This window comes from Pristis pectinata, chromosome 5 (assembly GCF_009764475.1).
Source record: "Pristis pectinata isolate sPriPec2 chromosome 5, sPriPec2.1.pri, whole genome shotgun sequence".
In the NCBI taxonomy this organism is placed as follows: Eukaryota; Metazoa; Chordata; class Chondrichthyes; order Rhinopristiformes; family Pristidae; genus Pristis; species Pristis pectinata.
In genome coordinates, this window is record NC_067409.1 from 50,330,410 (window position 1) to 50,354,318 (window position 23,909).

At 40.4% G+C, this 23,909-nt stretch overlaps 1 protein-coding gene across 3 annotated transcripts in view; it reads left to right on the top strand.

The window, feature by feature from the left end:
- The window catches only part of cobl (cordon-bleu WH2 repeat protein), a 223,868-nt gene that overhangs the window by 63,362 nt on the left and 136,597 nt on the right, over positions 1 to 23,909 (top strand). For all 3 annotated transcript variants that reach the window (XM_052016260.1, XM_052016262.1, XM_052016261.1), the window contains one exon: positions 1,267 to 1,461. In XM_052016260.1, the coding sequence (XP_051872220.1) occupies positions 1,267 to 1,461 (195 nt within the window). The remainder of the gene's footprint in view (positions 1 to 1,266; positions 1,462 to 23,909) is intronic.

The following is a 23,909-nucleotide window of genomic DNA, read 5'->3' on the forward strand; positions in this document are numbered from 1 at the left end:
CTGTTCTTGTACCTGCTTTAAACTTAACAGTTGACTGGAATATTTATTACTCTGTGTAACGTCTGAAAGAGAAGTAAATTGAAAGGTCTATTATTAGTAGGAATAATATCCAATTGTCTGGAAAAATCTGCTAATCTGACACCATCAAAGTCCTGAGTGTCCCAGATTGAGTTGTTCTGTACCTCTTATTTCTCAACCTAAAGCCAAGTGATACTCAACATCAAAGTTGTTGAGGCAAACATTGATCTCTTATCTTCTCCCTTCACTTTATTCCTGGTCCATTTGTGAGTCATCTGAATGCAGTTGGTGTGTAGGTTGTTGGTAGTGAAGTTCCATGTGGTTCTTAGACACCAGAATCAGCCTGCAGTCAGGCTAATGCAGTGTGGCCAGTATAAAGAGGGGAACTAACTTAAATGTTCTTTCTGGTGGTAGTGTCTAGTTTTCCCCTTTTTAGGGACTGCTGGTGTGGCTGCTTTGGATCTGAGCACACTTGCATGATGCTTTCTGTCAGTCACATTCTAGTTTTGCAAAGGGTCCCAAAATGTTGACACATGTCTTTACATGGGCTTTGAGTCTCAAACTATTTTCAGATGGGCACAGAAGATGCCACCAGAACTCCTAACCTAACTGATATGCAGGAATTGCTGATTCAGATTGAATACATGTGGCAAACCTAACCTTTCTGTGCTAGTTTTTAAGACTAGACTGTGATGCAGTACCTATTTATTGATCTGTTGATTGTTCTCTTTATACAATTGTAATAATATTAAAACATTGAGCCAGAATAATCTCCGTGCTTCAATAACTTATAACACAAGTAACAATTTTGGCTGGAACAGTGACATTTTAAATTTGAGTTTGGACCATCTTTTTATGTAACTTTTATGCATGTTAATTATTACAGTCTATATTATTTATCACAAAATATGATATGGTTGAAGCTGATGCTTATGACGGTAAACATCTTCCAGCTCTAACATTTATACATCTAACTAGACAAAGATTTATGTATTCCGAATAGCTGGATTAAATTATTGCACCCTTTACTTCCCCTCATTGATAGAATGCATGTTCCATAATGGAAGAATAGTTTGGATGGTGGGAGAAAGTGGGCAAAACTCTGCTCAATTATGTGACAAGTAGTCTGCAATGAGTCGGTTTGTTTTGTAGGGTATTCTTGCCAAACAAAAGTACACATTGAAATTGTGCATTTGCAATTCAATTGCTTGCATTACTTTCTCTATAAATCTATTAATTCTTTTGCAGTAGAATGAAGGGTCGAGCTCCACAACCACCACCACAGCCAGCTCCTCGAAGGATCCTCACTACTACTCAAAATTGTAAAGTTTTACAAAGTGAGCAGAATCCCAGAGACATGAAAGAAAATGTTTTGCCTGGGACAGTGGACCTATTGGTTGTCTTACCAAATGGTGCAGAAAAATCCATTGAAGTGAATGAAAGGTAAGCATCAAATTAAAATTACTTCGATATGGAAATGTTACACAAAATTATACTTTAACCAGAAGTAATCGGAAATCTAAATTGGGTGAAAGCTTCAAATCTACAAATGCCACACCAAAACAAACAGGATTAAAGTAGAAATTGCACAAAAGTACAAATTATAATTGAGCGTTTACTTGGACAGCTAGTAATAAATGCAGATCATCACATTATTGAATTTCAATTCCCCAGGCAACAAATCTTGTGTTTCATAAACCCTTCTCATCATAAATCTTTCTCATAAATTACTGTTCAAGGAGTTGGTTGCAGCGGTTTACTTATGTGAACTGAGAAATTATGAGGGCAATAAAATAGTACGCTTGTATGGATGCTTCCTGCAACACTCTTAGAAGTGAATTTGCACTTTGAAATCTAAATTCATCACTTGCTCTGTCAGATTAATTGGTGCAAATTGTCCGCTGTAATTAGAAGATGTAACAAAAAGGGAAAGGATTTCTTAGCAGCATTTGAAAGATAAAATGGAGTTTAACAATTAAAATAGACTTTTGCTTCAGATTAAATGTTTTCAAGAAATCAGCTTGGTTATTTAGAATTTTAATGAGTTTTTACAGATATAAAAAGGTAGCATTGCTGAATATTTTGTATGGTTTATGTAATCCTAGTTTCCTTTGTTGTTAGCAGTCATCTCAAACATCTCATATCTGCAAGGGAATATGAAAGCTTTACCCAAATAGCAAAACCCTGACTGCATTTACTTTGGGTCATTGTGACCGAAATCAACTACCATCTCATTGTGTTCTTAAAATGCACAGGCTCCAGTCATGCATTCAGAACTATTTGATCACTAATGAGCAGAGATGTAATTTTTAATTTACTAGCAAAACCCTGGTAGATTTAGATAAATTCTTGAGAATAACAACAATATCTATCGCCTTTGCAATTGCACAATAGAATAGATGATGGTGGGAATTTTGTAGTCCTAAATATTTTTCTTGTTGAGTAGTATCCTCCATTTTCTACTCTTGTTTATTCAGTGTACTACGTGATCCAAGTTCATAAGAAATAATTGGGCTGGGCTTGGCAGGGAAATGCTGGCAGTTCTGCTCATTTCTGTCAACAATTCCCTGCAGGAGTTCGCACATGCAAAGTTGCATGGATGTAATAGTCCAAAATTTTCTGACGGCAGTTTACTGGTTGTAATCTATTGATATCAGCAACAGATTGTGAAATTGTTGCAATTGTCCTTGCGCAGGGGAATAAGCTAGAACAGGTTAGATCTGCAGCCCTCCTCCTTTGAGGGGTTGTGAGGGATTAATGTGTCGGTTCTTCAATTTTTTTGTTTAATTGTCTGAATTTAAGTGTTTTGTCTCATTTTTTGACATATTTAACTATTTTTAATACTACAGTTTTTGAACAGTTTAATTCAGTTTTAATAACTTGAAAATCTTTCTGAATGTCAGAAGAATTCAAAGTTTTGGCATCTAGCTAATCTGGGCATGGCTTGGGCACCTGTCAAATTTTTGCAATAGTTTTGTGGCTGGGATTTGTTCTAGCCCTTACAAGATCATCAGATGGTATGAATTTTGGGTAGAAGGGTCTTGTCGTGAAGGATCCATTTGGCACTTCGCAGGAACTTCTCATTTGGAGAAAAATCTCTTGTTTGGGTGGTGGTGAGAATGGCAGCTTGTCTTAAACCACAAAATCTGGGTAATTTTTACAACAGGAGGATAAACAGAATATTTGCTGCTGAGCCATATGTATTCGGGTAGAGTTCAAATTGTTTCTGTATTGTCAGTATGCTGCCTTCATACAGCTATTGCTGCCAGGAAACTATTTATTGCCGTGTTTGCAATATTATCTTTTTGGACTTTGTGTGAAACACAATATAAGATATCAGAGTAACTTATAACCAACACATATGTCTTTATTTCCTATGATGTGCTCAGTGATAGCACATTCTTCTCTTAAACTAGGGATATTCAATAAAAAGAATACTCCAGTTAACCCAGCTTTTATCACAAAACTGGTTCTGGTCACAGCACTGGCATGTACAAATTGGTCGATGCACAATGGGTCAAATCATCTGATTAGAGTCACTGCCAGTACTTACCTTCAGTTCAAGTCATGTGGTGGCTGGATCAGCTGAATCCCTCAGCAATCGTTCAGCTGCTAACCTTCCAACTTCCTGCCTCTGGGAAATTGAATTCCTGGCTGGTTCCTCACTTCTAGCCTGCGAGTCAGCAGGCAGCATCCATTTTTGGTGATCCAGGTTGATTGAAGACTTTTTAGCTACACGTGGATTACTGAGAGGTGAGAGGCCTCTGACTGTGAGACTGCAGGAAGGAACAGCATCTCTGGCTCATTCTGAGGGCTGGTTCTTGGTGATGTGGGAAGGAATACCATGCTGTGCTTTGTCCCCATGGTGGAGGGGATATTGATGCATTTAGGCGGGTAAAGAAGGTTACAAGATGGATATTTTTTTCAGTTTTAAGTAGTTCCATTCTAGATGTTTGACAAGGAAAATCATGATGTAGTTTGGCAGCTGTATCTTCAATTAGAATGCAGGTGGATGTGAGAGGCCATTCCTCTTCCCAAAAATGAAGAGAAAGAAGAGGACAGAGTAACGTCTACAATTTTCTCCCCTGTCAATCACATGGAAGGATACAGCAGGCAGTGGTACATGTTATCAGTGTTTCTGGCATCTGCTGAGTCGTGTCGACATCATAATCTGATTGAAATTTAATTTCAGTTTAAAGGAGAAAAAACGGCTCCAAGAATAGTAGTGGCTCCAAGCATGAAATCAGTTGGCTAAAGTGAACATGCAAATTAGTTTCGGGCATTTTTCAGTCAAGATACAGTGGTCAAAATTTAAAGTACTCTTTTACAATACACAGATGTGCCTCAATAATAAAACAAAGGAGGAATTCTGGGGAAGGGGACAATGGTTAACTAAAGTTGAAGTATCAAACTTGGGGATCTATTACTGTGGTCATTTTGAGGTCCTGAGAGGCAGGAGGTAGGGCAGCAGTGTGAAGCTTAAAAACAAAAAGCCCTTCTGATTGGCTAGTAGAGCTTTTCAGTAAAGCATTTATTTACTGACTAATTGAGATACATCAGCCAATAAAAAGAAAGCAGGCTTCGGCAGAGCAGCCTTTGTGGAGTGGCCAGAGAGAGAGAGTGGACCAGTGTTTGAGTGGCAAGTTGAAAGGCCTTGGCTTGCAAGGCTTCAGCGAGCCGAGGCGCAGGTATAGTTCTTTGAATTTCCTTTTTAGTCTTAGAGATTCAGATGGCAGTTAGGGCAGTGGCATCCTCCCCCTGCAGGATGTGGGAGATCAGGGAGACTTCCAGTGTCACTGAGGACTTCACCTGTGGGAAGTGTGTCCAGCTCCAGCTCCTAACTGACCACGTGAAAGAGCTGAAGTTGGAGCTGGATGCACTTGGTCATCCGAGATGCTGAGAGTTTCATAGATGAGTTTTAGTGAGGTAGTCACCTCACAGGCAGAAAGTAGTTGGGTAACTACCAGGAAAAGAAAACGGAGTAAGCAGATATTGCAAGGTTCCCCTCAAACAAGTATACTGTTTTGTATACTGTTGGGTGGGATGACTGTTCAGGAAAAGGCAGCAGTAGCCAGGTCTGTGGCTCAGCAGGGAAGAGTGAAGGCAGAAAGGACTATAGTGTTCAGGGGGCGGAAGGAGATTCTCTCTCTGCAAAAGAGACTCTGGAATGGTGTATTGCCTCCCTGGTGCCAGGGTCCAGGATGTCACAGAGTGGTTACAGAACATTCTCAAGGGGGAGGGTGAACAGTCAGAAGTCATTGGCACAAATGATGCAGGCAGAGAAAGGGATGAGGTCCTGCAGAGTGAATATAGGGAGCTATTGAACAAGTTAAAATGCAGGACCTCAAGGGTAGCAATCTCTGGATTAGTTCCAGTGCTACATGCTAGTGAGGGTAAGAATAGGAGAATATGGCAAATGAATGTGTGCCTGAAAAATTGGTGTAGGGGATTCTGATTTTTGAACCATTGGGATCTCTTCTGGGGCGGAGGTGACCTGTACAAGAGAGATGGGTTACACCCGAACTGGAGGGGGACCAATATTCTGGCAGGCAGATTTACTAGTGCTACTAGGGTGGGTGTAATCTAGATTGGCAGGAGGGTGGGATCCCAAGCATCAGGGATGCAAATGAGAGGCTGGAATGTAATACAGCAGTCAGTTACAGCAAGTTCAATAGGCATGACAGGCAGGAGAATGGCCAGGAGTGAGGAAAGCCTATTGGATTAAATCACATTTACTTCAATGCAAGAGGTCTGACAGGTAAAGCGGATGAACTTGGGGCTTGGATAGCTATGTGGGACTGGGATATTATAGCCATTCCAGAAACATGGCTAAGGGAGGGACAGGACTGGCAGCATAATATTCTGGGGTACAGGTGCTTTAGGCAGGATCGAGATGGAGGAAAGAGAGGAGGGGGAGTTGCATTTTTTGATTCAGGGGAATGTCACAGCAGTCAGGTGAAATTACTGAAGGATCATCCAGTGAGGCTTTATGGTGGGAGCTGAGCAGTGAGAAGGGGATAATCACATTGTTGGGATTGTACTATAGGCCCCCACATAGTCAACAGGAATTAGAAGAACAAATATGCAGGGAGATTTGTGCAGAGTTGTAAGAATAATAGGGATTTTAACTTTTCGAACATAAACTAGGACTGCCATACTGTTAAGGGCTTAGGTAGGGTAGAATTTGTTAAGTGAGTTCAGGAAAGATTCCTTAGGCAATGTATAGAGGGCCCTACTAGGGAGAGGGCAAAGCTGAACCTACTCTTGGGTAATAGGGCAAAGAACACTGTGGAGAAACACATGAAGACGTTGGAACTAGGAAAAGTAAATGGAGCAGTCTTGATTATAGTCTGCATTACAATAGAGGTGCTGCTGGATGTCTTAAGGTATGAAGGTAGACAAGTCTCCAGGGCCTGACCAGGTATATCTGAGAACACTGTGGGAGGCTAGAGCAGAAATCCTGGGAGCCCTGGCTCAGATATTTGCATCATCATTAGCCACGGGTGAGGTACCAGTAGACTAGAGGGTAGCGAGTGTTGTGCCTTTATTTAAGAAGGGTGGCAAAGAAAAACTTGTGAACTGTAGGCCAGTAAGTCTACCATCTGTGATAGTTAAGTTACTGGAGAGGATTTTGAGGGATAAGGTCTATGTATGTTTGGAAAGACTGGTTGAAGGATAGTCAGCATGGCTTTGTGCATGGGAGATCGTGTCTTATGAACCTGATTGAGGTGACCAAGGAAGTTGATTAGGGTAAGCCAGTAGATGCAGTTTAAATGGACTTCAGTAAGGCCTTTAAGGTTCCACCTGGTAGGCTGCTCTGGGTGATTAGATCACATGGAATCCAGGGAGAGTTGACTAATTGGATGCACAATTGGTTTGATGGTAGAAAGCAAAGGATGATGGTGGAAAGTCGTTTCTTGGACTGGAGGCCCGTGACTAGTGTTGTGCCTCAGGGGTTGGTGCTGGGCCCTCCTTTATTCCTTAGAGTTGTTGTTTGCCATCTATATCAAGGAACTGGATAAGTATGTACAAGACGTGGTTAGTAAGTTTGCAGATGACACTAAAATAGGTGGTATAGTGAACAATGAAGAAGGTTATCAAAAATTATAGGGGATCTTCGTCAGCTGAGTAAGTGGGCTGAGGAATAGCAAATGGAGTTTAATTTGGATAAGTGTGAGGTGTAACATTTTGGAAATCAAATCCAGGTTGGACTTTCACAGTGAATGGCAGGGCCCTGGGGAGTGTTGTAGAACAGAAGGACCTTGGGGTACAAGTATATGTTAACTGAAAGTGGAGTCACAGGTAGACAGGGTGGTGAAGAAGGCTTTTGGCATGTTGGCCTTCATAAGTCAGGGCATTGAGTTGAATAGGTTTGGACTTTATTCCTTAGTGTAGGAGACTGAGGGCTGATGTTATAGAGGTGTATAAAATCATGAGTGGTATAGAATGCACTCAGTCTTTTTCCCAGAGTTGGGGAATCAAGAAATAGAGGGCATAGGTTTAAGGTGAGAGGGGAAAGATTTAAGAGGAACATGAGGAGCGACCTTTTTACACAAAGGGTGGTATCTCTGTGGAATGAGCTGCCAGAGGAAGTGGTGGAGGTAGGTACAATAACTTCTAAAAGACAGTTGGACAGGTACGTGGATTGGAAAGGTTTAGAAGGTTATGGGCCGAACGCTGGCAAATGGCAGTAGCTTGCATGGGGGCATATTGGTTGGCATGGACCAGTTGGGCTGAAGATCCTGTTATTGTGCTATATGTTTCTGACTCTCTGGCTTAAAGACGAAGCATCTAATTGTGCAGTGACAGGTAGCAGATCATAAGATTGGATAGAATATTTCAAAAAGAAGTAATGAATGAGGAAAAGAATATTAGGGAAGGAAAATTAGAGCATTAAACAAAGCTAGCTAGAAATGTAAAAATAGTTTCAATAAATCTCTTTTCAAGAATTAACAAAATGAGCATTATTCTTGGAGTGAATGAATCTCTAGAGTTAATATGTAAACTAAGGAGAGGCAGATAAATGTATTTTGCATTAGTCTCCACAAAAGATGATGCATCCCAGAAAGAGCTGTAACTCAGGAAAAGTATAATCATCAAGAAAGTGATACTGTGCAAATGATTAGAACTGCAGGTTTTCAGTTGTACTTCACCCTAGGGTCTGGAAAGACCTGGCCAGAGAGGCTTATGTGAGGCTTCAATTTTCCAAAATTCTCTAGATTTACACAACAAAAATTTGTTATAAGTGAGTCTTTTTCTGATTGCCAAGATGTAATGTGTGTTGTGCCACGGGTCAGTGCAGAGTTCTCAACCTTTATTAACTTCACTGAAGGAATGATTGATAAATGTGCTGATGACAAAAACAAAAGACAAGTAAGAAAATATGAAAGGACTGTAGCAACTTCATGACAGCAGTAAATGAATTGGATGGCTGCTGAGAATTTGAATAGGGCAGTCCAGATTTTTTTGGGATTGTCTTTAGAGACTGTGAACCATGATGGTCCTTCCTTGGACTGCGTTGTTTTAGCTCTGTGGCTCTTGAGAAACCGCAAGCAATGATGGACTCCATAGACTACTGGTTAAATTTACATGCTGAAGAGGATGGGTTCCAGACTCTGCATGAAACTGTGAAGCTGCAACCCACCCTGCCAACCCATTCCCACAGCAACAGCCCCACATTCCTCAATAATCCCAAATGACCCTCTGTGACCTAGGGTGGTCCTGTTGTTAATTGAGCATACCATGATCACAAGCTAGCGTGGGAGCTATTCGTAGAGTCCTAGAATCATACAGCACAGAAACAGCATGTCTGCGCTGACCATAAAGTACCCATCCATCACCATCATTGACTTACTAGCATCCTTTGAAGTCATACTCTGTCAAATGCTGCTTTTGATGTCAAGGACAGTCGCTCTTACTTTACCTCTAGAATTCAGCTCTTTGGTCCATGCTTAGGTCAAGGCTGTGGTGAGGTTTGGAACTGTGGTTCTGGTGAAACTAAATTGGCATCAGTTAGCAGGTTATTGTAAGTCTTATTTTAAATAATACCCTTATTACCCACAATTGATCTGCATTTGGCAGAGGTGGTTCACTGTAATTTAGTTAATCTGTATAACCTAGGAGAAAAGAATATAGTCCATCTTAATTTTTTTTTGAAGGCTTGTCTTTACCTCTAAAACTACCTATTTTAAAAATGTATAAACAATTGCAGTAGAAAAGATTCATTTCTTGGTTTATCCCCACTTTTCTTTTTGCGTAATTGACAAAGGAATATAAATATTTCAAGTTCTATTTTGAATACAAAATAATGAGACATATTTAGGAACAGTGATGCAGACCTTTGCTTTCTGCCACAGTTCATCACTTCTCAATTGCAAAGGTCCCAATTTGATTCTTTCTCCTCTTTCCTTGATGTGAGGGCAATTAATTATTCCAAATTTCCTTTCTCATTATCTTGCAGAATTTTTGAGCAATTCATGTTTATTCTAATATTTCTTTAATCTCACTTCTATCCATGTTTTATCATCAGCATCCTCCTTCATTGTTCTATTTGTACTCTATATTTTTTTGCAACTTAAAAAAATCACAATACAAGCAGATTGCAGAAATCAACTAAATGTGACATGGTGAATGGGCAACAGAGGAGAATGAAACTTAAAGTGATCAAAGTAACCACATAAAGTTGCTAAAATAACACTAAACTTCTGTATCAGTTTTGTAACTGTAAATGCTTTTTTTTTTGTAATATTTATTCCTTTGATGTCCTTCCAAGTAAATCAGCTATTTTCTTTGCCAGGGAAATTTCAACTGCTTGCATGATATTTTAAAAATTAAATTTTAGCATCTGTTTACCCGACTCTCAAGTCGCTAACCAACAGCATTAACTAGAAGATAGAACTCTTGGAAACAGTCATGCAAACATCACTTAATATGAATCAAAAATTGCCATTAAAATCTTAGTGTATGAGTAATATCTGTGCAAAGTTGTTCTTGCTATATCTCTTGGGACTTCAGTTATTGAGGAAAACACCTTTCCTGGAAAATCTGCATCATCTTTAGATAAGCTCATCTCAGTCCACATGACTAAGTGGTGCTCACTTTGCTAACAGTACACAGTACTAAATGTGGGAAATTTTGCTGCCTAGTTTGAACATCTTGCAAAGCAAATTTGGAACTTACAACTTTACCTGCATTCCGTGGATTTTGGTCGAGCGACTACTGTTGGCTCTTGTGTGGTCCTTGCTATGACTTTGAATGAGCCACTTGGAGACTGGAGCCGCAGATGTAAGCGGTCTTTATCCAGCATGACAACTTGGCATTCTAGAACAACCTGTTGGAAGAATTGCACTGAACTCAAAGTACATTAAGGTTTTACACTCTGAGCACAAACTGAATACAGTTTCAACTCCAACATTTTGGGTGAGGGAAATGACTCCATAGAATTGCACAACTACAATGGGAGCACATCTTAACTGACAACACCTCTGCCTATTCAAACACCTTTTGTGTAGAGTCCAGGCACCAAAACAGCCACCTTTTACCATTCTATTGAGAAATGGCTCTCTCTGCAGACAATGCTGTGAATGCATGTAATTGGTACTGACTACAGTCAGTACAGATCGGTGATAACATCTTATCCTCACTGACAATCAACACAGGCGCACCGCTAGAATGCATGCTTAGTCCACTGCTCTACTCTCTCTACACTCATGACCGTGTGGATAAGCACAGCTCAAATGCCATTTATAAATTTGCAGATGACACCACTGTTATTGGTAAAATCTCAGATGGTGACAAAGAGGTGTACAGGAGTGAGATAGATCACCTGGTTGAGTGGTGTTGCAACAGCCTCGCACTCAACGTCAGCAAGACCAAGGTATTGATTGTGGGCTTCAGGAAAGGGAAGTTGGGAGAACACCCATCAATCCTCATTGAGGGGTCAGCAGTGGAAAGGGTGAGCAGCTGCAAGTTCCTGGGTGTCAACATCTCTGAGGATCTGTCCTGGGTCCAACATACTGATGCAATCTCAAAGAAGGCATGCCAGTGGCTCTACTTCATTAGGAGTTTGAGGAGATTTGGTATGTCACCAAAGACTCTTGCAAATTTCTACACATCTATAGTGTAGAGTATTCTGTCTGGTTGCATCACAGCCTGGTATGGAGGCTCCAATGCATAGGATTGCAAGTGGCTGCAGAGGGTTGTAGACTCAGCCAGCTCCATCATGGGCACAACCCTCCCCATCATTGAGGACATCCTCTAGAGGTGATGCCTCAAGAAGGCAGCATCCATCATTAAGGACCCTCGCGCCCTCCAGGATGTGCCCTTTTCTCATTACTACCATCAGGAAGGAGGTACAGGAGCCTGAAGACCCACACTGAACGATTCAGGAGCAGCTTCATTCCTTCCTCTTCTTCCCCTCCCCGCCACCCCCCCCCCCACATCATCAGATTAGAGAACAGTCTGTGAACACTACCTCATTGTTCCTTTTATTTTGCACTATTTATTTATTTTGTAATTTATAATTTTTGTCTTTGCACTGTACTGCTGCCACAAAACAACAAATTTCATGTCATTTAAGGCAGTGATAATAAACCTGATTCAGGTTCTTATTTGTATTAATGGCTGCAATCTACATCTGATTAAAATCAGAACCCCCAATAGTCCCATGACATAGGAGCGGCAGTCTGATAGGGGCGTGGAGAGGCCATTCTGAACTAGGGAGCAGGACGGCTGTCCTAATACAGGGAGTGGGGGAGGCCAGTTACACCTTTGGTGTTGGGGGCACCAGCCTGATGTCCAAGGCTAGTAATAGTGGGCCAAATGCAATCCCAACTGGTGTCACATCGTACAGTTTGGGAAGACTCGTGTATAAGCTGTCTGCTATGTGTTGACCCCACCCTCTTCAAAAAAAAAACTCCAGGAAAAAGTAACAGTCATTTGGACTCCGTGTTTCATTGCTTTAAAAAATTCAATTGATTCTATCTTGCTTTTTGAAAGTATTTTGGGATTACTGCCCTTTCAAGTGGGCTAGAATTCCCTGCAATGTGCCTGTGCTCATCTCTGATGTACAGTGCTGATTTATACTTATCATAAACAAAAATAGGCCCTTTCAGCCTACCTCATCTATGCTGGTTGTGTTGCCTATCTATTTGCCTGCATTAGGCCTGTATCTCTCTATGCCTTCCTTATCTAAATACATGTTCAACTGCCTTTTAAACCTTTTAATTGTGTCTACTTCTACCACCTCCTCTGGCAGCTCATACCAGATAACTACCACTTGCCGTGTGGAAAAACTGTCCCTTCAGATCATCTTTAAATTTCTCCCTTCTCACCTTAAGCCTATGCCCTCTAGTTCTAGAATTCCATGCCCTGGGAAATGGACTCTGACTATTTATCCTATGCATACCTCTCATAATTTTATAAACCCCAATAAAGTCACCACGAGATCATGTTTCAGAAATTTCATTGAGTTTTATGAAGAAGTAACCAAGAAGGTCGATGAGGACAGGGTGGTTGATATGGTCAAAATAGACTTCAGTAAGGCCTTTAAGTTCTGCATGATAGGTTGCTACGGAACGTTAGATCACATGATCCAGGGAGAGCTGGCTAAGTGGATACACAATTGGCTTGAGGGCAGGAAGCAGCAGGTGATGGTGGAAGGTTGTTTTTCGGACTGGAGGCCTGTGACTAGTGATGTGCCCCGGGGGCTGGTGTTCGACCCATTGTTGTTTGTCATCTATATCAACGATTTGGATGAAAATGTACAAGGCATGGTTAGTAAGTTTACAGATGACACTAAAATAGGTGGTGTCATAAACAGTGAAGATGGTTATCAAGAATTACAGTGGAATCTGGATCAGCTGGGTAAGTGGGCCGAGGAATGGCAAATAGAGTTTAATTCAGATAAGTGTGAAGTGTTGTGTTTTACAAAGATATTTAAGATACAAGATATTTATTAGTCACACGTACATCAAAACACACAGTGAAATGTGTCTTTTTGCTTTACTGAGAATGTGCTGGGGGCAGCCCACAAGTGTTACCACTCTTCTGGCACCAACATAATATACCCACAACTCCTAACCTGTACATCTTTGGGATGTGGGAGGAAACCAGAGCACCCGGAAGAAACCCATGCAGACACTGGGAGAATGTACAATCTCTTTACAGACAGCGGTGGGAATTGAACCTGGGTCGCTGGCGCTGTAATAGTGTTATGCTAATCACTACACTACCATGCCACCCAAATGAGGGTAGGACCTTCTCAGTGAATGGTAGGGCACTGGAGAGTGTTGTAGAACAGAGGGATCTAGGAGTACAAATATATGGTTCCCTGAAAGTAGTGTCACAAGTAGACAGGGTGGTGAAGGTGACCTTTGGCACACTGGCTTTCCTCAGGGCACTGAGTATAGAAGTTGGGATGTTATATTGCAGTTGAATAAGAACGTCGATGAGTCCGCATTTGGAATATTGTGTTCGGTTTCGGTCACGCTGATGGAAGAAAGATGCTTTTAAACTGGAAAATGTGCAGAAAAGATTTAAGAGGATGTTGCCAGGACTCAAGGGATTGAATTATGGGGAGAGGCTAAGACTTTATTCATTCGAATGTAGGAAAATGAGGGGTGATTTTGTAGAACTGTATAACATCATGACATCATGACTGACATCATGACTAACATCATGACTATACATCATGACTGTATAACATCATCACAGTGTATCACTACTAACCATCATGGCCACACCTCCCCCTTTGCCTACCCACCTATCCTTCCTATACACTGTGTACCCCTGGACATTTAGTTCCCAATCACATCTGTCATAAAGCCATGACTCGGTGATTGCCACCATGTCGTATTTATTAACCTGTAGTTGTGCCACTAGGTCATCTACCTTATTCCTAATGCTACGTGCATTTAAATACAGTATGTTTAGTCCGGTATCTGCTATTAATTTTGTTGTACTTCTGTTGTTCAGCAGATTATCCTGGCTTTCCACCTGTCTATCCTTCTTACCATCTTCACTACATACTACTTTAGACATGTTCCTACATACCTCATCCCCTATCCTAACATTCTGTATCCTAACATCCTGACTTGTTGTACTTCTATTATTCAGCAAATTATCCTGACTTCTCACTTGCCTGTCCTTCTTGCCATCCTCATTGGACTTGTTTCTATAAACTCCCTCCTTTACCTTAGCATCTTGTAACCTAACATCCTGGTTTCCATCCCCCTGCCAGATCAGTTTAAACCCTCCCCTACAACTAAATCAAACATTCCCGCCAAGATATTGGAACCTCTGGAGTTTAGGTGCAACCCATCCTTAGCAAATAGGTCATGCCTCCCCCAGAAAAGGTCCCAATTATCTAAAAATCTGAAGCCCTGCCCCCTGCACCAGTCACTCAGCCACGCATTCATCTGCCAGAGCTTTCTATTCTTCCTATCATTGACACGTGGCACAGGTAGTAATCCTGAGATTACTACCCTTGAGGTCCTACTTCTCAACCTTCTCCCCAATGCCTTGTATTCATCCTTCAGGACCTCTTCTCTTTTTCTACCTATGTTGTTGGTACCTACATGTACCAAGAATTCTGGCTGCTCACCCTCTCCCCTCAGAATATTCTGGACCCGGTCCGTGATATCCCGTACCCTGGCACCAGGGAGGCAACACACCATCCGAGACTCATTGTCGCTATCGCAGAATCTGCTATCCGTACCCCTTACTATAGAATCCCCAAGAACCACTACATTTCGCTTCCTCCGCTGGACCACAGTACCAGGCACGGTGCCAAGGTCCCGGTTGCTGAGGTCTTCCTCTATCAGGTCATCCTCTCCAACCGAATCTAAAATGAGATATTGGTTTTTGAGGGGGACCGTCACAGAGGTGCTGTCTACAAACTCTTTATAACTCTTATCTATTTCCTGCTCGCTCTCCCTAACCAACTGAAGGTCATCGAGCTGCAGCTCCAGACTCTCAATCCGTTCCTTGAGGAGCCGCATCTCGCTGCACTTTGCGCAGATGTAGTTATCGGGGAGTCTAGTAGTCTCCCAGGGTCCCCACATCTGACACTCCAAACATATGACCAACCCCAGATGCATCTTGCTGAATACCACGGAGTTCAACAAATAAACTAATAACTTACCCCCTCTCTATTAGTCTCGCCTCTTTCCCGCTCTCGCCGAAGCCCGTTGAGCCAAAGCCTAATCCACTCTGCTCCCTCTCACTCAGCTGCCTGCTCCGACGCTGCCCGCTAGATATGTTGGTCTGCTAGTTAAATTGCCCGCGCGCTGCCGAGTGACGTCACGCGCCTGCGCAGTCACTTGCCACTATCCCGAACGCTAGAAAGAAAAAAAAAATCGCTCCTCGTTAATTTCCGGCACTCTCTGCTCTCTGGTTGCTGGAAAGAAAAACTGAAGGTAACCTTCCGACTTTTAAATCGCCCGCGCGCTGCCGAGTGATGTCACGCGCCTGCGCAGTCACTCGCCGCTATCCCGAACGCTAGAAGGAAAAAAAAATGGAAGGAGCTGCCAGAAGAAGTGGTTGAGGCAGGTGCATTAACAACATTTAAAAGGCACTTGGACAGGTACATGAATAGGAAAGATTTTAAAGGATATGGGCCAAAGGTGGACAGATGGGACTAACTCAGATGGTCATCTTGGTTGGCATGGACTGGTTGGTCTGAAAGACCTGTTTCTATGCTGTATGAATCTCTGATTCTAAGCTATGGATTTGAAACCCAAGGTCCCTCTGCACATCAATGCTTCTAAGGTCTCTGCCATTTGCTCTCTTTTTCTGACAGAATTTGTGGAACTGCCATTGTCAATTTGCTGCTTGGTGTCTGAATCAAAAATAACAAGTCTTGCATGGCAGCAGGAGCTCACATTAACATAATGTGATCATGTTGTTAATGGGGAAGTGGGGTGCACAACAAGCTCCATCCACGGAATGACTGAGAAAAGTTTCATCAGCTAAAGAAACTGACTTAATATTTGGGAAAATTCAACAAATATTAAAAATCAAATCAAAATTAAAAACTAAAAAAAAATTAAATTAAAACACATTTATACAATTGAAAATATTGAAGGCAATTAGGTAAAATGTAAATTGTATTTAAACTTATGCCATCCCTTGTAACTGTTTCTTTTCATTCAAAAGAAAGGGATTGCTGTTCATAGAGGTCATAATCTTTGAATCCTCCTTGTATATGGTGTAATGTGAGAATAGTGGAAGATTGTAAATATCACACCTCTGTTTATTTTTTTAAAAAAATGGGATTAAGCTGGGAACTGCAGGCCAGTTAGTCTAAAATGGGAAAGCTAATTTAAATTTTAAAAATAATTGAAAGTTGTTACAAATTAGTTTGGCCAGTTTGGTTCAGTGTTTTGAAGTATTAGGGGATTGATGAACCTAATCCAGTTGAAATGTATATAGAAACTTAAAAGGCCCTTCACAAATTTCTGAATTTAAATTTCATCTGCGCTCTTTAGAGTAGTATCAAGGAAGAAAGACTTCAATCATGTGTAAGGACTGGAGAAGTGGGTATTCCTGGTAGAACAAAGAATGCCAACAGATTTGGGTATTTAAAACTATGAACAACTTCTTTTAAAAACACTAAGTAAGCCATAATTGTTTCCTGTGTTATGAGCCAGGTTGCTACTCGGTGAATGTCCCTTTAAGGCACCTGGACAGTAGTGTAGTAGTGTGTGTGTGTGGTGTTATCTGGCTGCTGCAAGTGGGGGGAAAAAAAGACTATAACTGGAGCATACTGGCTGTTGCACAGAGAGACTGGGGGAGAGAGAGAGAGAGTGACACTGACTGCCAGTCTCTGTATTTATGGATGAAGAACAATAGCTGTGACTGTCACTATACAATCCACGTATGGATTTTTGGAGCAATCTGTGGAGTCCACTTTGTCGTTAACCTGTACTGAAAAGCAGGTATATCTGTGGGCGGCCACGAATCGAGTGCCCTCGGGGTGGCAGTTACTTAGGATCAAAGCACTGGAGATCATCGGTGATTGAGGTGTCGTGTGGGTTCCATCGTGGAACTTGTAGATTTCGTAAATTTTCTCTCTACATTCTATCCACATTCTCTCTACAATCTACTGTGGTTTTCAGAAGTCTTTGCTCATCGCTCTACCTTATGACTTGCTGAACTGAACTTTGAGAACTATTCCTAGACTTGGGGTTTGGCAATTTGCCACACACACACTTCGAGTTTATTTTTGGGGTCAATGTTTTATATCTAATGTTTTTATTTCTCTTATTACAAGTAGTTATCAATAAGTAGATTCTAACACTTATACATGGCCCTTTGTGTTTCTATTGTTGCTGGTATGTAACACCTGGAACAGAACAATTAATACCACGAGTTGTACATTTAAGATGATTGGCAAAAGAAGCGGAGGCAACATAAGGAAATGTTTTAACCCAGCAAGTTTTATTATGGTATATAACTGCAGAATGTATGATTTATAAATGCACCGGGGAAAAGAGTATTGGATTGGGACCAGCTAGATTGATCTAAATAGATGACAGCATGGATGGCTTCTTGGAAGGGTCTAATGTTTAATAAAATTTCTTTTATAACATGATGGAATACTATCAAACATTTTGGACAATAGTATTGACTCTTGTGCCTTGCTTTTCTTTTCTGTGCAGTTTCCTTGACATTAGCATAATTATCATGTTTGTCAAATTCTAGTCATATTTGAATATTTTGCAATTGTTCAATACAAAATGCTTTGTCTTTATAAGTTCCTAATAAAATGTACAATTTTCATTATTCAAATCTCTCTGTGGGCTTCCGGCTATCTCTGTAGCTTCTAGTTCTACAACCTCGAAACACAATGCACTTCTATTCAGCTCTTGCAGATTTGCAGATTTTTTTTTCATTCCACCATTGGAAACTCTGCAATACATCGTCAAATAATTTGGTACACCCATTACTGAGCATGCATTTTAAAAATAGTTTTTAATTAAATATTGCACGAGGAGTGAGGGGGAAATAAAGGAGCACAGAGATAGCAGGGAGGAGGAAGGATCCTGGGTAGGAGGGAGGGATCTGTTTCAGTTTGGCCCTCTTACACTCTCTCATTGGGTGTTGATGACAGAGCCACACTGAGATGAGCTGGAGTTCATATCAGAATGATGCCATCTGGTGGCTGGACATAAGACAGTAAGTGAAAGTGATCCTGGGGTTTCAATCAGTGGGGTTCTGGAGACGATGAGGGTAGGACTTTGCCCCATCTCCTCCTCATACTCATCCTCCTCATACTCATCCTCCTCATACTCATCCGTATCCTCCTCGTACTCATACTCCTCATACTCATCCTCCTCGTACGCATCCTCCTCATACTCGTACGCATCCTCCTCCTCCTCATACTCGTATGTCATCCCCTGTTTCTCTTTCCCACCCTGTGAGCCAGGAATGAATGTAATTCAGGTGTCTTTTGACTCCGCGAGTCTGTGCATTGTGATTGAGTCATGTTTGGTTAGGGGCATTCAGCATAAGATAGATGGCCAAGCAACGTTTGGCAGGGAAGTGGATGGTGTCCATGTCTAAACTATTATGGAAGGCTGGAAGCAACGTGAAAGGGTTTTGTGTAGCACATTATATTTTTGAAAACCTCGACAGTATTTTGACTGCTTTAGTGGTAAGTTCGGCCAGCAAATCTGACACTATTATTGGTTCCTGCTAATTGTGCTCAGTTGCAGGACTTTGAGGAGGTAGCAAATATTTAGTTGGTTCTTTGTGGCACAAGAATATCATTAGGTATCTTGCAAGAGGTTTTGAATGATCTAAAAATTCTGAAGGAACTTGCTGCTTAATCCCAATCTGTCAAGAAATGAGTTTGTTTCAAATTCATAAACTTGCTTGTAGGTAGTGGATTGTTGCTGTGGATTTAAAATGCTAATTTTTCAGTAAACCTACCTCTAGCAATTTTTTTTTCAAATTTTATCGAGTTGCTATTAAGTACATCAAGGAATATATTTTGAAGCAAATATTTAAGAAATAAATTGCATATCAAAACACTGTCCAGTTGAGCTGGTTCATGGCAGTTTGTGCTATGCAAGTGAGATTGCAAGGAAACATGGAGAAGAAAATACTTTTCACAACAGTTGCAATTTTTGGCTGTGTCCAAACAGACTTCAATTTCTTTGTTTTTACTATATGTAGCACATAGAACTTGGCTTTTTAAAAAAAAATGCACATCAGATAATATGTTGAAGATTTCGCCTGTTGCATGCGCTATGTCTCCTACTTTGCTTCCTATTATCACTTCCTACTGTTTTTTACATCAACACTTTAATGGATAATTACCAAAGCATGTGTTGCCATTCCCATGCTGCAGTTTAATTCCTCTGGCCACCTGGTGGTACTGTTGCAAACTGAGAGAAGATTGTGAATTTCACAATTCTCCAATCATCAAAATAATGTTAAGATTTGTGTGGTGAAAATTTTGCATACTAATTTTTAAAGGATACAAACAAGTCTTGTAATTTAATATGAAAGCTACATGTTTAAAATTTGAAGCTGATTGAATTTGTCATCGACTTCTTTATACTGCTTTTTGGGTTTCATTTGCAATTAAAGTTCAGTCACTTATAATGTTGCACATTAGTTCCCTGCTCGTGCCAACATCTAGTATGTTGTATCACATGTCTCCTTTGTCCTCCTCTGGAATCAAGTACTCCTCTAACACTGCTCCCCTCTGTACAACCCATTTTTACTATTGCCATAGTCTTTCTCCTGTGTCCCAGTTTGTTCCTTCAGCTTTCTCACCTTTGACACACTGCTCTCAGTGGCCTGTTTTGTATTCTTTGCTTCTGTGACCTCTTTGTTTAATGTGAAACAGTTGACCATTTGGATGGCACTTTTTTCCAAATCAAAATAAACGTCCCTTTATTTGCTCAAAACAGCAAATCCTAACAATCATCTTGTCTTACATTTGCTCTGTCTGTCATTAGTTAATTGCACTTGTGAACAGAGTGAAATTTCCTATCTGGGAAAGGTGAGGGCCTTAGTTCTTGTGGCAATATACTTGATATTGCAGAGGTTCTTTTGGGAGGAGATAAGAATGGGAGATACTGGCATTCTGATAATGAGAGAAAACATCAAAAGCAAGTTCTGTCATTGGGTTTAAACCAGTATGGTAAGAGATTCTGGTTCATCACTAGCAAGTAGTTAAACCAGGTATATGTGTTGCTCACCAGCCTGTAACTGCCACATCACTTCTGACTTAACTCATGGATTCCCATCTGTCTACCCAGAAGCTCCAGGACCACTTCCAAAAGGGACGAGGAATGCACAAAATGAAAAGAAAATAAAATCTGCCAACAATCCACAGCTTGTTTGCTTCAGGATAATTTAATATTTTGTTATGTGTTAGTGCCAAAGAAACTTTTTTTTCTTTTTCCTCCCTTCCCTTCAGTTTCCATGTCTAGGTCATATTTGAACTAATTATCTGGAGAATTCACAAAAGCTTTTGCACTTGCTATCTCAGCAGGCATGCTTCTGGAAGAAAAAAGTATATAAAAGTAACTATTTCAGGCTTGCAATGAATTACCTAAAAGTAGGGCATTAAAATAACAGTACTTATGCATATTCTCATCTGAAATAGCCCCCCTCCCCTTAGAAATGTTGCAAGTATTTTCAGCAACAACACTTGCTGAAAATGTTGTGCAGATTTTCGTAAATTTATTAAATGGATTTTAGCCAGAATGAGTGAGTAATAACTTCTCGTTTTTTTGTGTGGCTAATGTATGTTTACCACAGCAAAATGTGATATAAGTATCCTAATCAGAACTGTTTTCATTTGTGTTCTTTGCTTCCATCTAAACTCCAACTGATTTAAGTAGATGTGAACCATGTCTTCCAAACAAAACAACAGTTTAAGAAAAGAAGCATGCAGGAACATTAACCTTGGCTGTAATGATATTACCATGTAAATCTATTGGAAATTCTGTATCATAGAGCTCTGAGTACTTGGTTGCTAGGCACATTCAGGATAGAGACTGTATATTTAGAAAAGTAAGGAATATTTCAATAGCAATAATAAATTGATTATGAATATTGAATCTCAGAACAGGCAGAACTATTCCTGCTCCTACTTGTGTTCTTATAGTATTAAACTGACCCATCTATTTTACAAGAAGTGGGTGATCCACCTTAACCTATTTGAGCTTCTGAAGAGCATTAAATGGGCACAGTCAGATAATTCAGAATTGGGTTTATTATCACTGACTTGTGTTATGAAATTTGTTGTTTTGCAGCAGCAATACAGTGCAAAGACTCAAAAATTACTATAAATTACAAAATAAATAAATAGTGCAAAAAAAAAAGGAATAACAGAGTATTGTTCATGGACCACTCAGAAATCTGATGGCAGTGGTGAAGAAGCTTTTCCTAAATCACTGAGTGTGGGTCTTCAGGCTCCTGTACCACCTCCCCGATGGTAGTAACGTGAGGGCTTGTCCCGGATGGTGAGGGTCCCTAGTGATGGATTCTGCCTTCTTGAGGCACCGCCTCTTGAAGGTGTCCTCGATGGTGGGGAGGGTTGTGCCCATGATGGAGCTGGCTGAGTCTACGATCGTCTGCAGTCTCTTGCAATCCTGTGCATTAGAGCCTCCATAGCAGGCTGTAATGCAACCAGTCAGAATGGTCTACACTGTAATCTATAGAAATATGCAAGAGTCTTTGGTGACGTACAAAATCTCCTCAAACTCCTAATGAAGTAGAGCTGCTGGTGTGCCTTCTTTGTGATTGCATCAATGTGTTGGATCCAGGGTCAATCCTGCGAAATGTTGATGCCCAGGAACTTGAAGCTGCTCACCCTTTCCACCGCTGACCACACAATGGATATGCTGGTTTCCTTCTATGTCTTGAGCATGTATTTGTGGTATGTTCAATGACACATATGTACATTTGCAATAGAGCTCTCAATATTAGAACAAACCTGTGCACACTAGGGTAATAAAGGAATCTCACCAGCAATCTGTTCATGCGTGTGTGCTTGCTCCAATAGTTAATTTTACAAATAGCACAACAGTCAGCATCTTGGAATGGGTTTTGCGGAAGGCAGTAAGATGATTATACAAAATCACAACTGGATTGTCATTTCCATTGTGGTTCTATTAAACTACTTGTGGAGAAGTCTATCTGGTAGGATTTTTGGTTTCTCTTTTTGTTCTGAGATGTTGAATATTGTTAGACTGTCAGACAGCTGAAGTAACCAAATAATTGAACCTGGGGTAGGTGAAATAATACTCAATGTACCCCGATCATATTTCTCCACATGCATCAAGGGCATTTCCCACTAATTTACAGATTTTTATTGTGGACATCTTAGTGAAAAGTTTGCTCTTTTCTTCATATTGATGAGTCATCCTTACAAACAGTAATACCTGACAAAATGGGTATTATTCACTAGATATACGAAAACATTTTAGTAAAATTGAGAGTTCATCTCTCTCCACTGCAATCTGTCTTCAAAGAGCTTCAGCAACCGCATCAATAAAACCAAAAGTCTTTAACTACTATATCCATAAAATCCCTCCTCCATGCTCCCACATGTGCATACACATCAAGTTTAGTTTTCATATGCTGAAGCAAATATGCTTTGAGACATTTTTCCCTACAATAGATTGATGTCACAAATAATTTGCTATATCTCATGAAGTACATATTGTTACTTACTGGTCACTTTACTAGGCAATGTCATTATGTAAAGTTCTATGATGGATCAGTTGATGAATTATCAATATAGTCCTGAGTTGAAGTCTTCTAAACAATTACTCAGTAGGAAGTGCCTGGACTAATGTACGTCATTCATACAGAAAAATTGTGGCAAGTAACCATTAATCAGTAGACATGTCTTTTTGCTCCTGTGGCCCCTTTTGTTAATTAAACTGTTATTTGGAATTTTGGTATGGGATTGAAACAAAGCAATAATAATATGAATACAATCATTGTTTAAAAAGATTACAATCCTTTGCAGTCTGCAGGAAGATGTTCACAAACTTTAATCTGGTTCTATTTTGATGCAATTGTTGTCAAATAATTTATATGTCGATGCTGTGTAATAGGTTCTCAACTGAAGTTTACTGCCTGAGAATACACAAGTAATTCAAAAGTGAAGCTGCAGTACATTTTGTTAATGCATTTGGATTTTTAAGTCTGTGGCTTTCTAAAATCAAGTTTGTTACAAATATATGGTCAAGACTACACTACTTTTGGGAAAGCTAATATTTTGCTGTAATCTTCTTTATGCCCAATAATTGATTTCATGCTGATGAGATACCACAGCCTATGTTTGGTAATTAAGGTGCACTGTAATGATTTATTTTGTTGAAATTAATAGATATCAATTTCTCAGCACACTTATGCATGCCATCTTTGCTTGCATTTAATTTAAAGGAAAATGATTGCAATGTGACTGGCAGGGATAAAATGGAGTACTCCATGAAGAGAGGGTGAATTACTTCGGCTTCATATTTTCAGGAGTCTTAAAGTGTGTTTGTACATACAATCAAAAATATGTCAGTTAGTTTGCCTGACTTTGGGAAAATCAGAAATGTTCATTTTCCCAGCAGAAGTCAGAGAGAACGCATGCAGACACACTCTATACCAAGTCTCAAATTTGTTTATTTTCCCTTCAGAGATCTGAGGTTTTATTCAAGGACCATTTCCTCCCAAGGCTTTATCATACATGTACCTATTGCAGGGGCAAACCCTGATTGATTATACACATTGCTCAGTCTTATGAGTGCCATTTGAATGCATAATTGCAATTTGGCATGTGCATAATCACATGCATGCTTGTTACCAGTCACTTTGTCAGCGAAAGCACGTTGAATACCTGCCAGAATTGTATAAAGTAGGAAGATGTC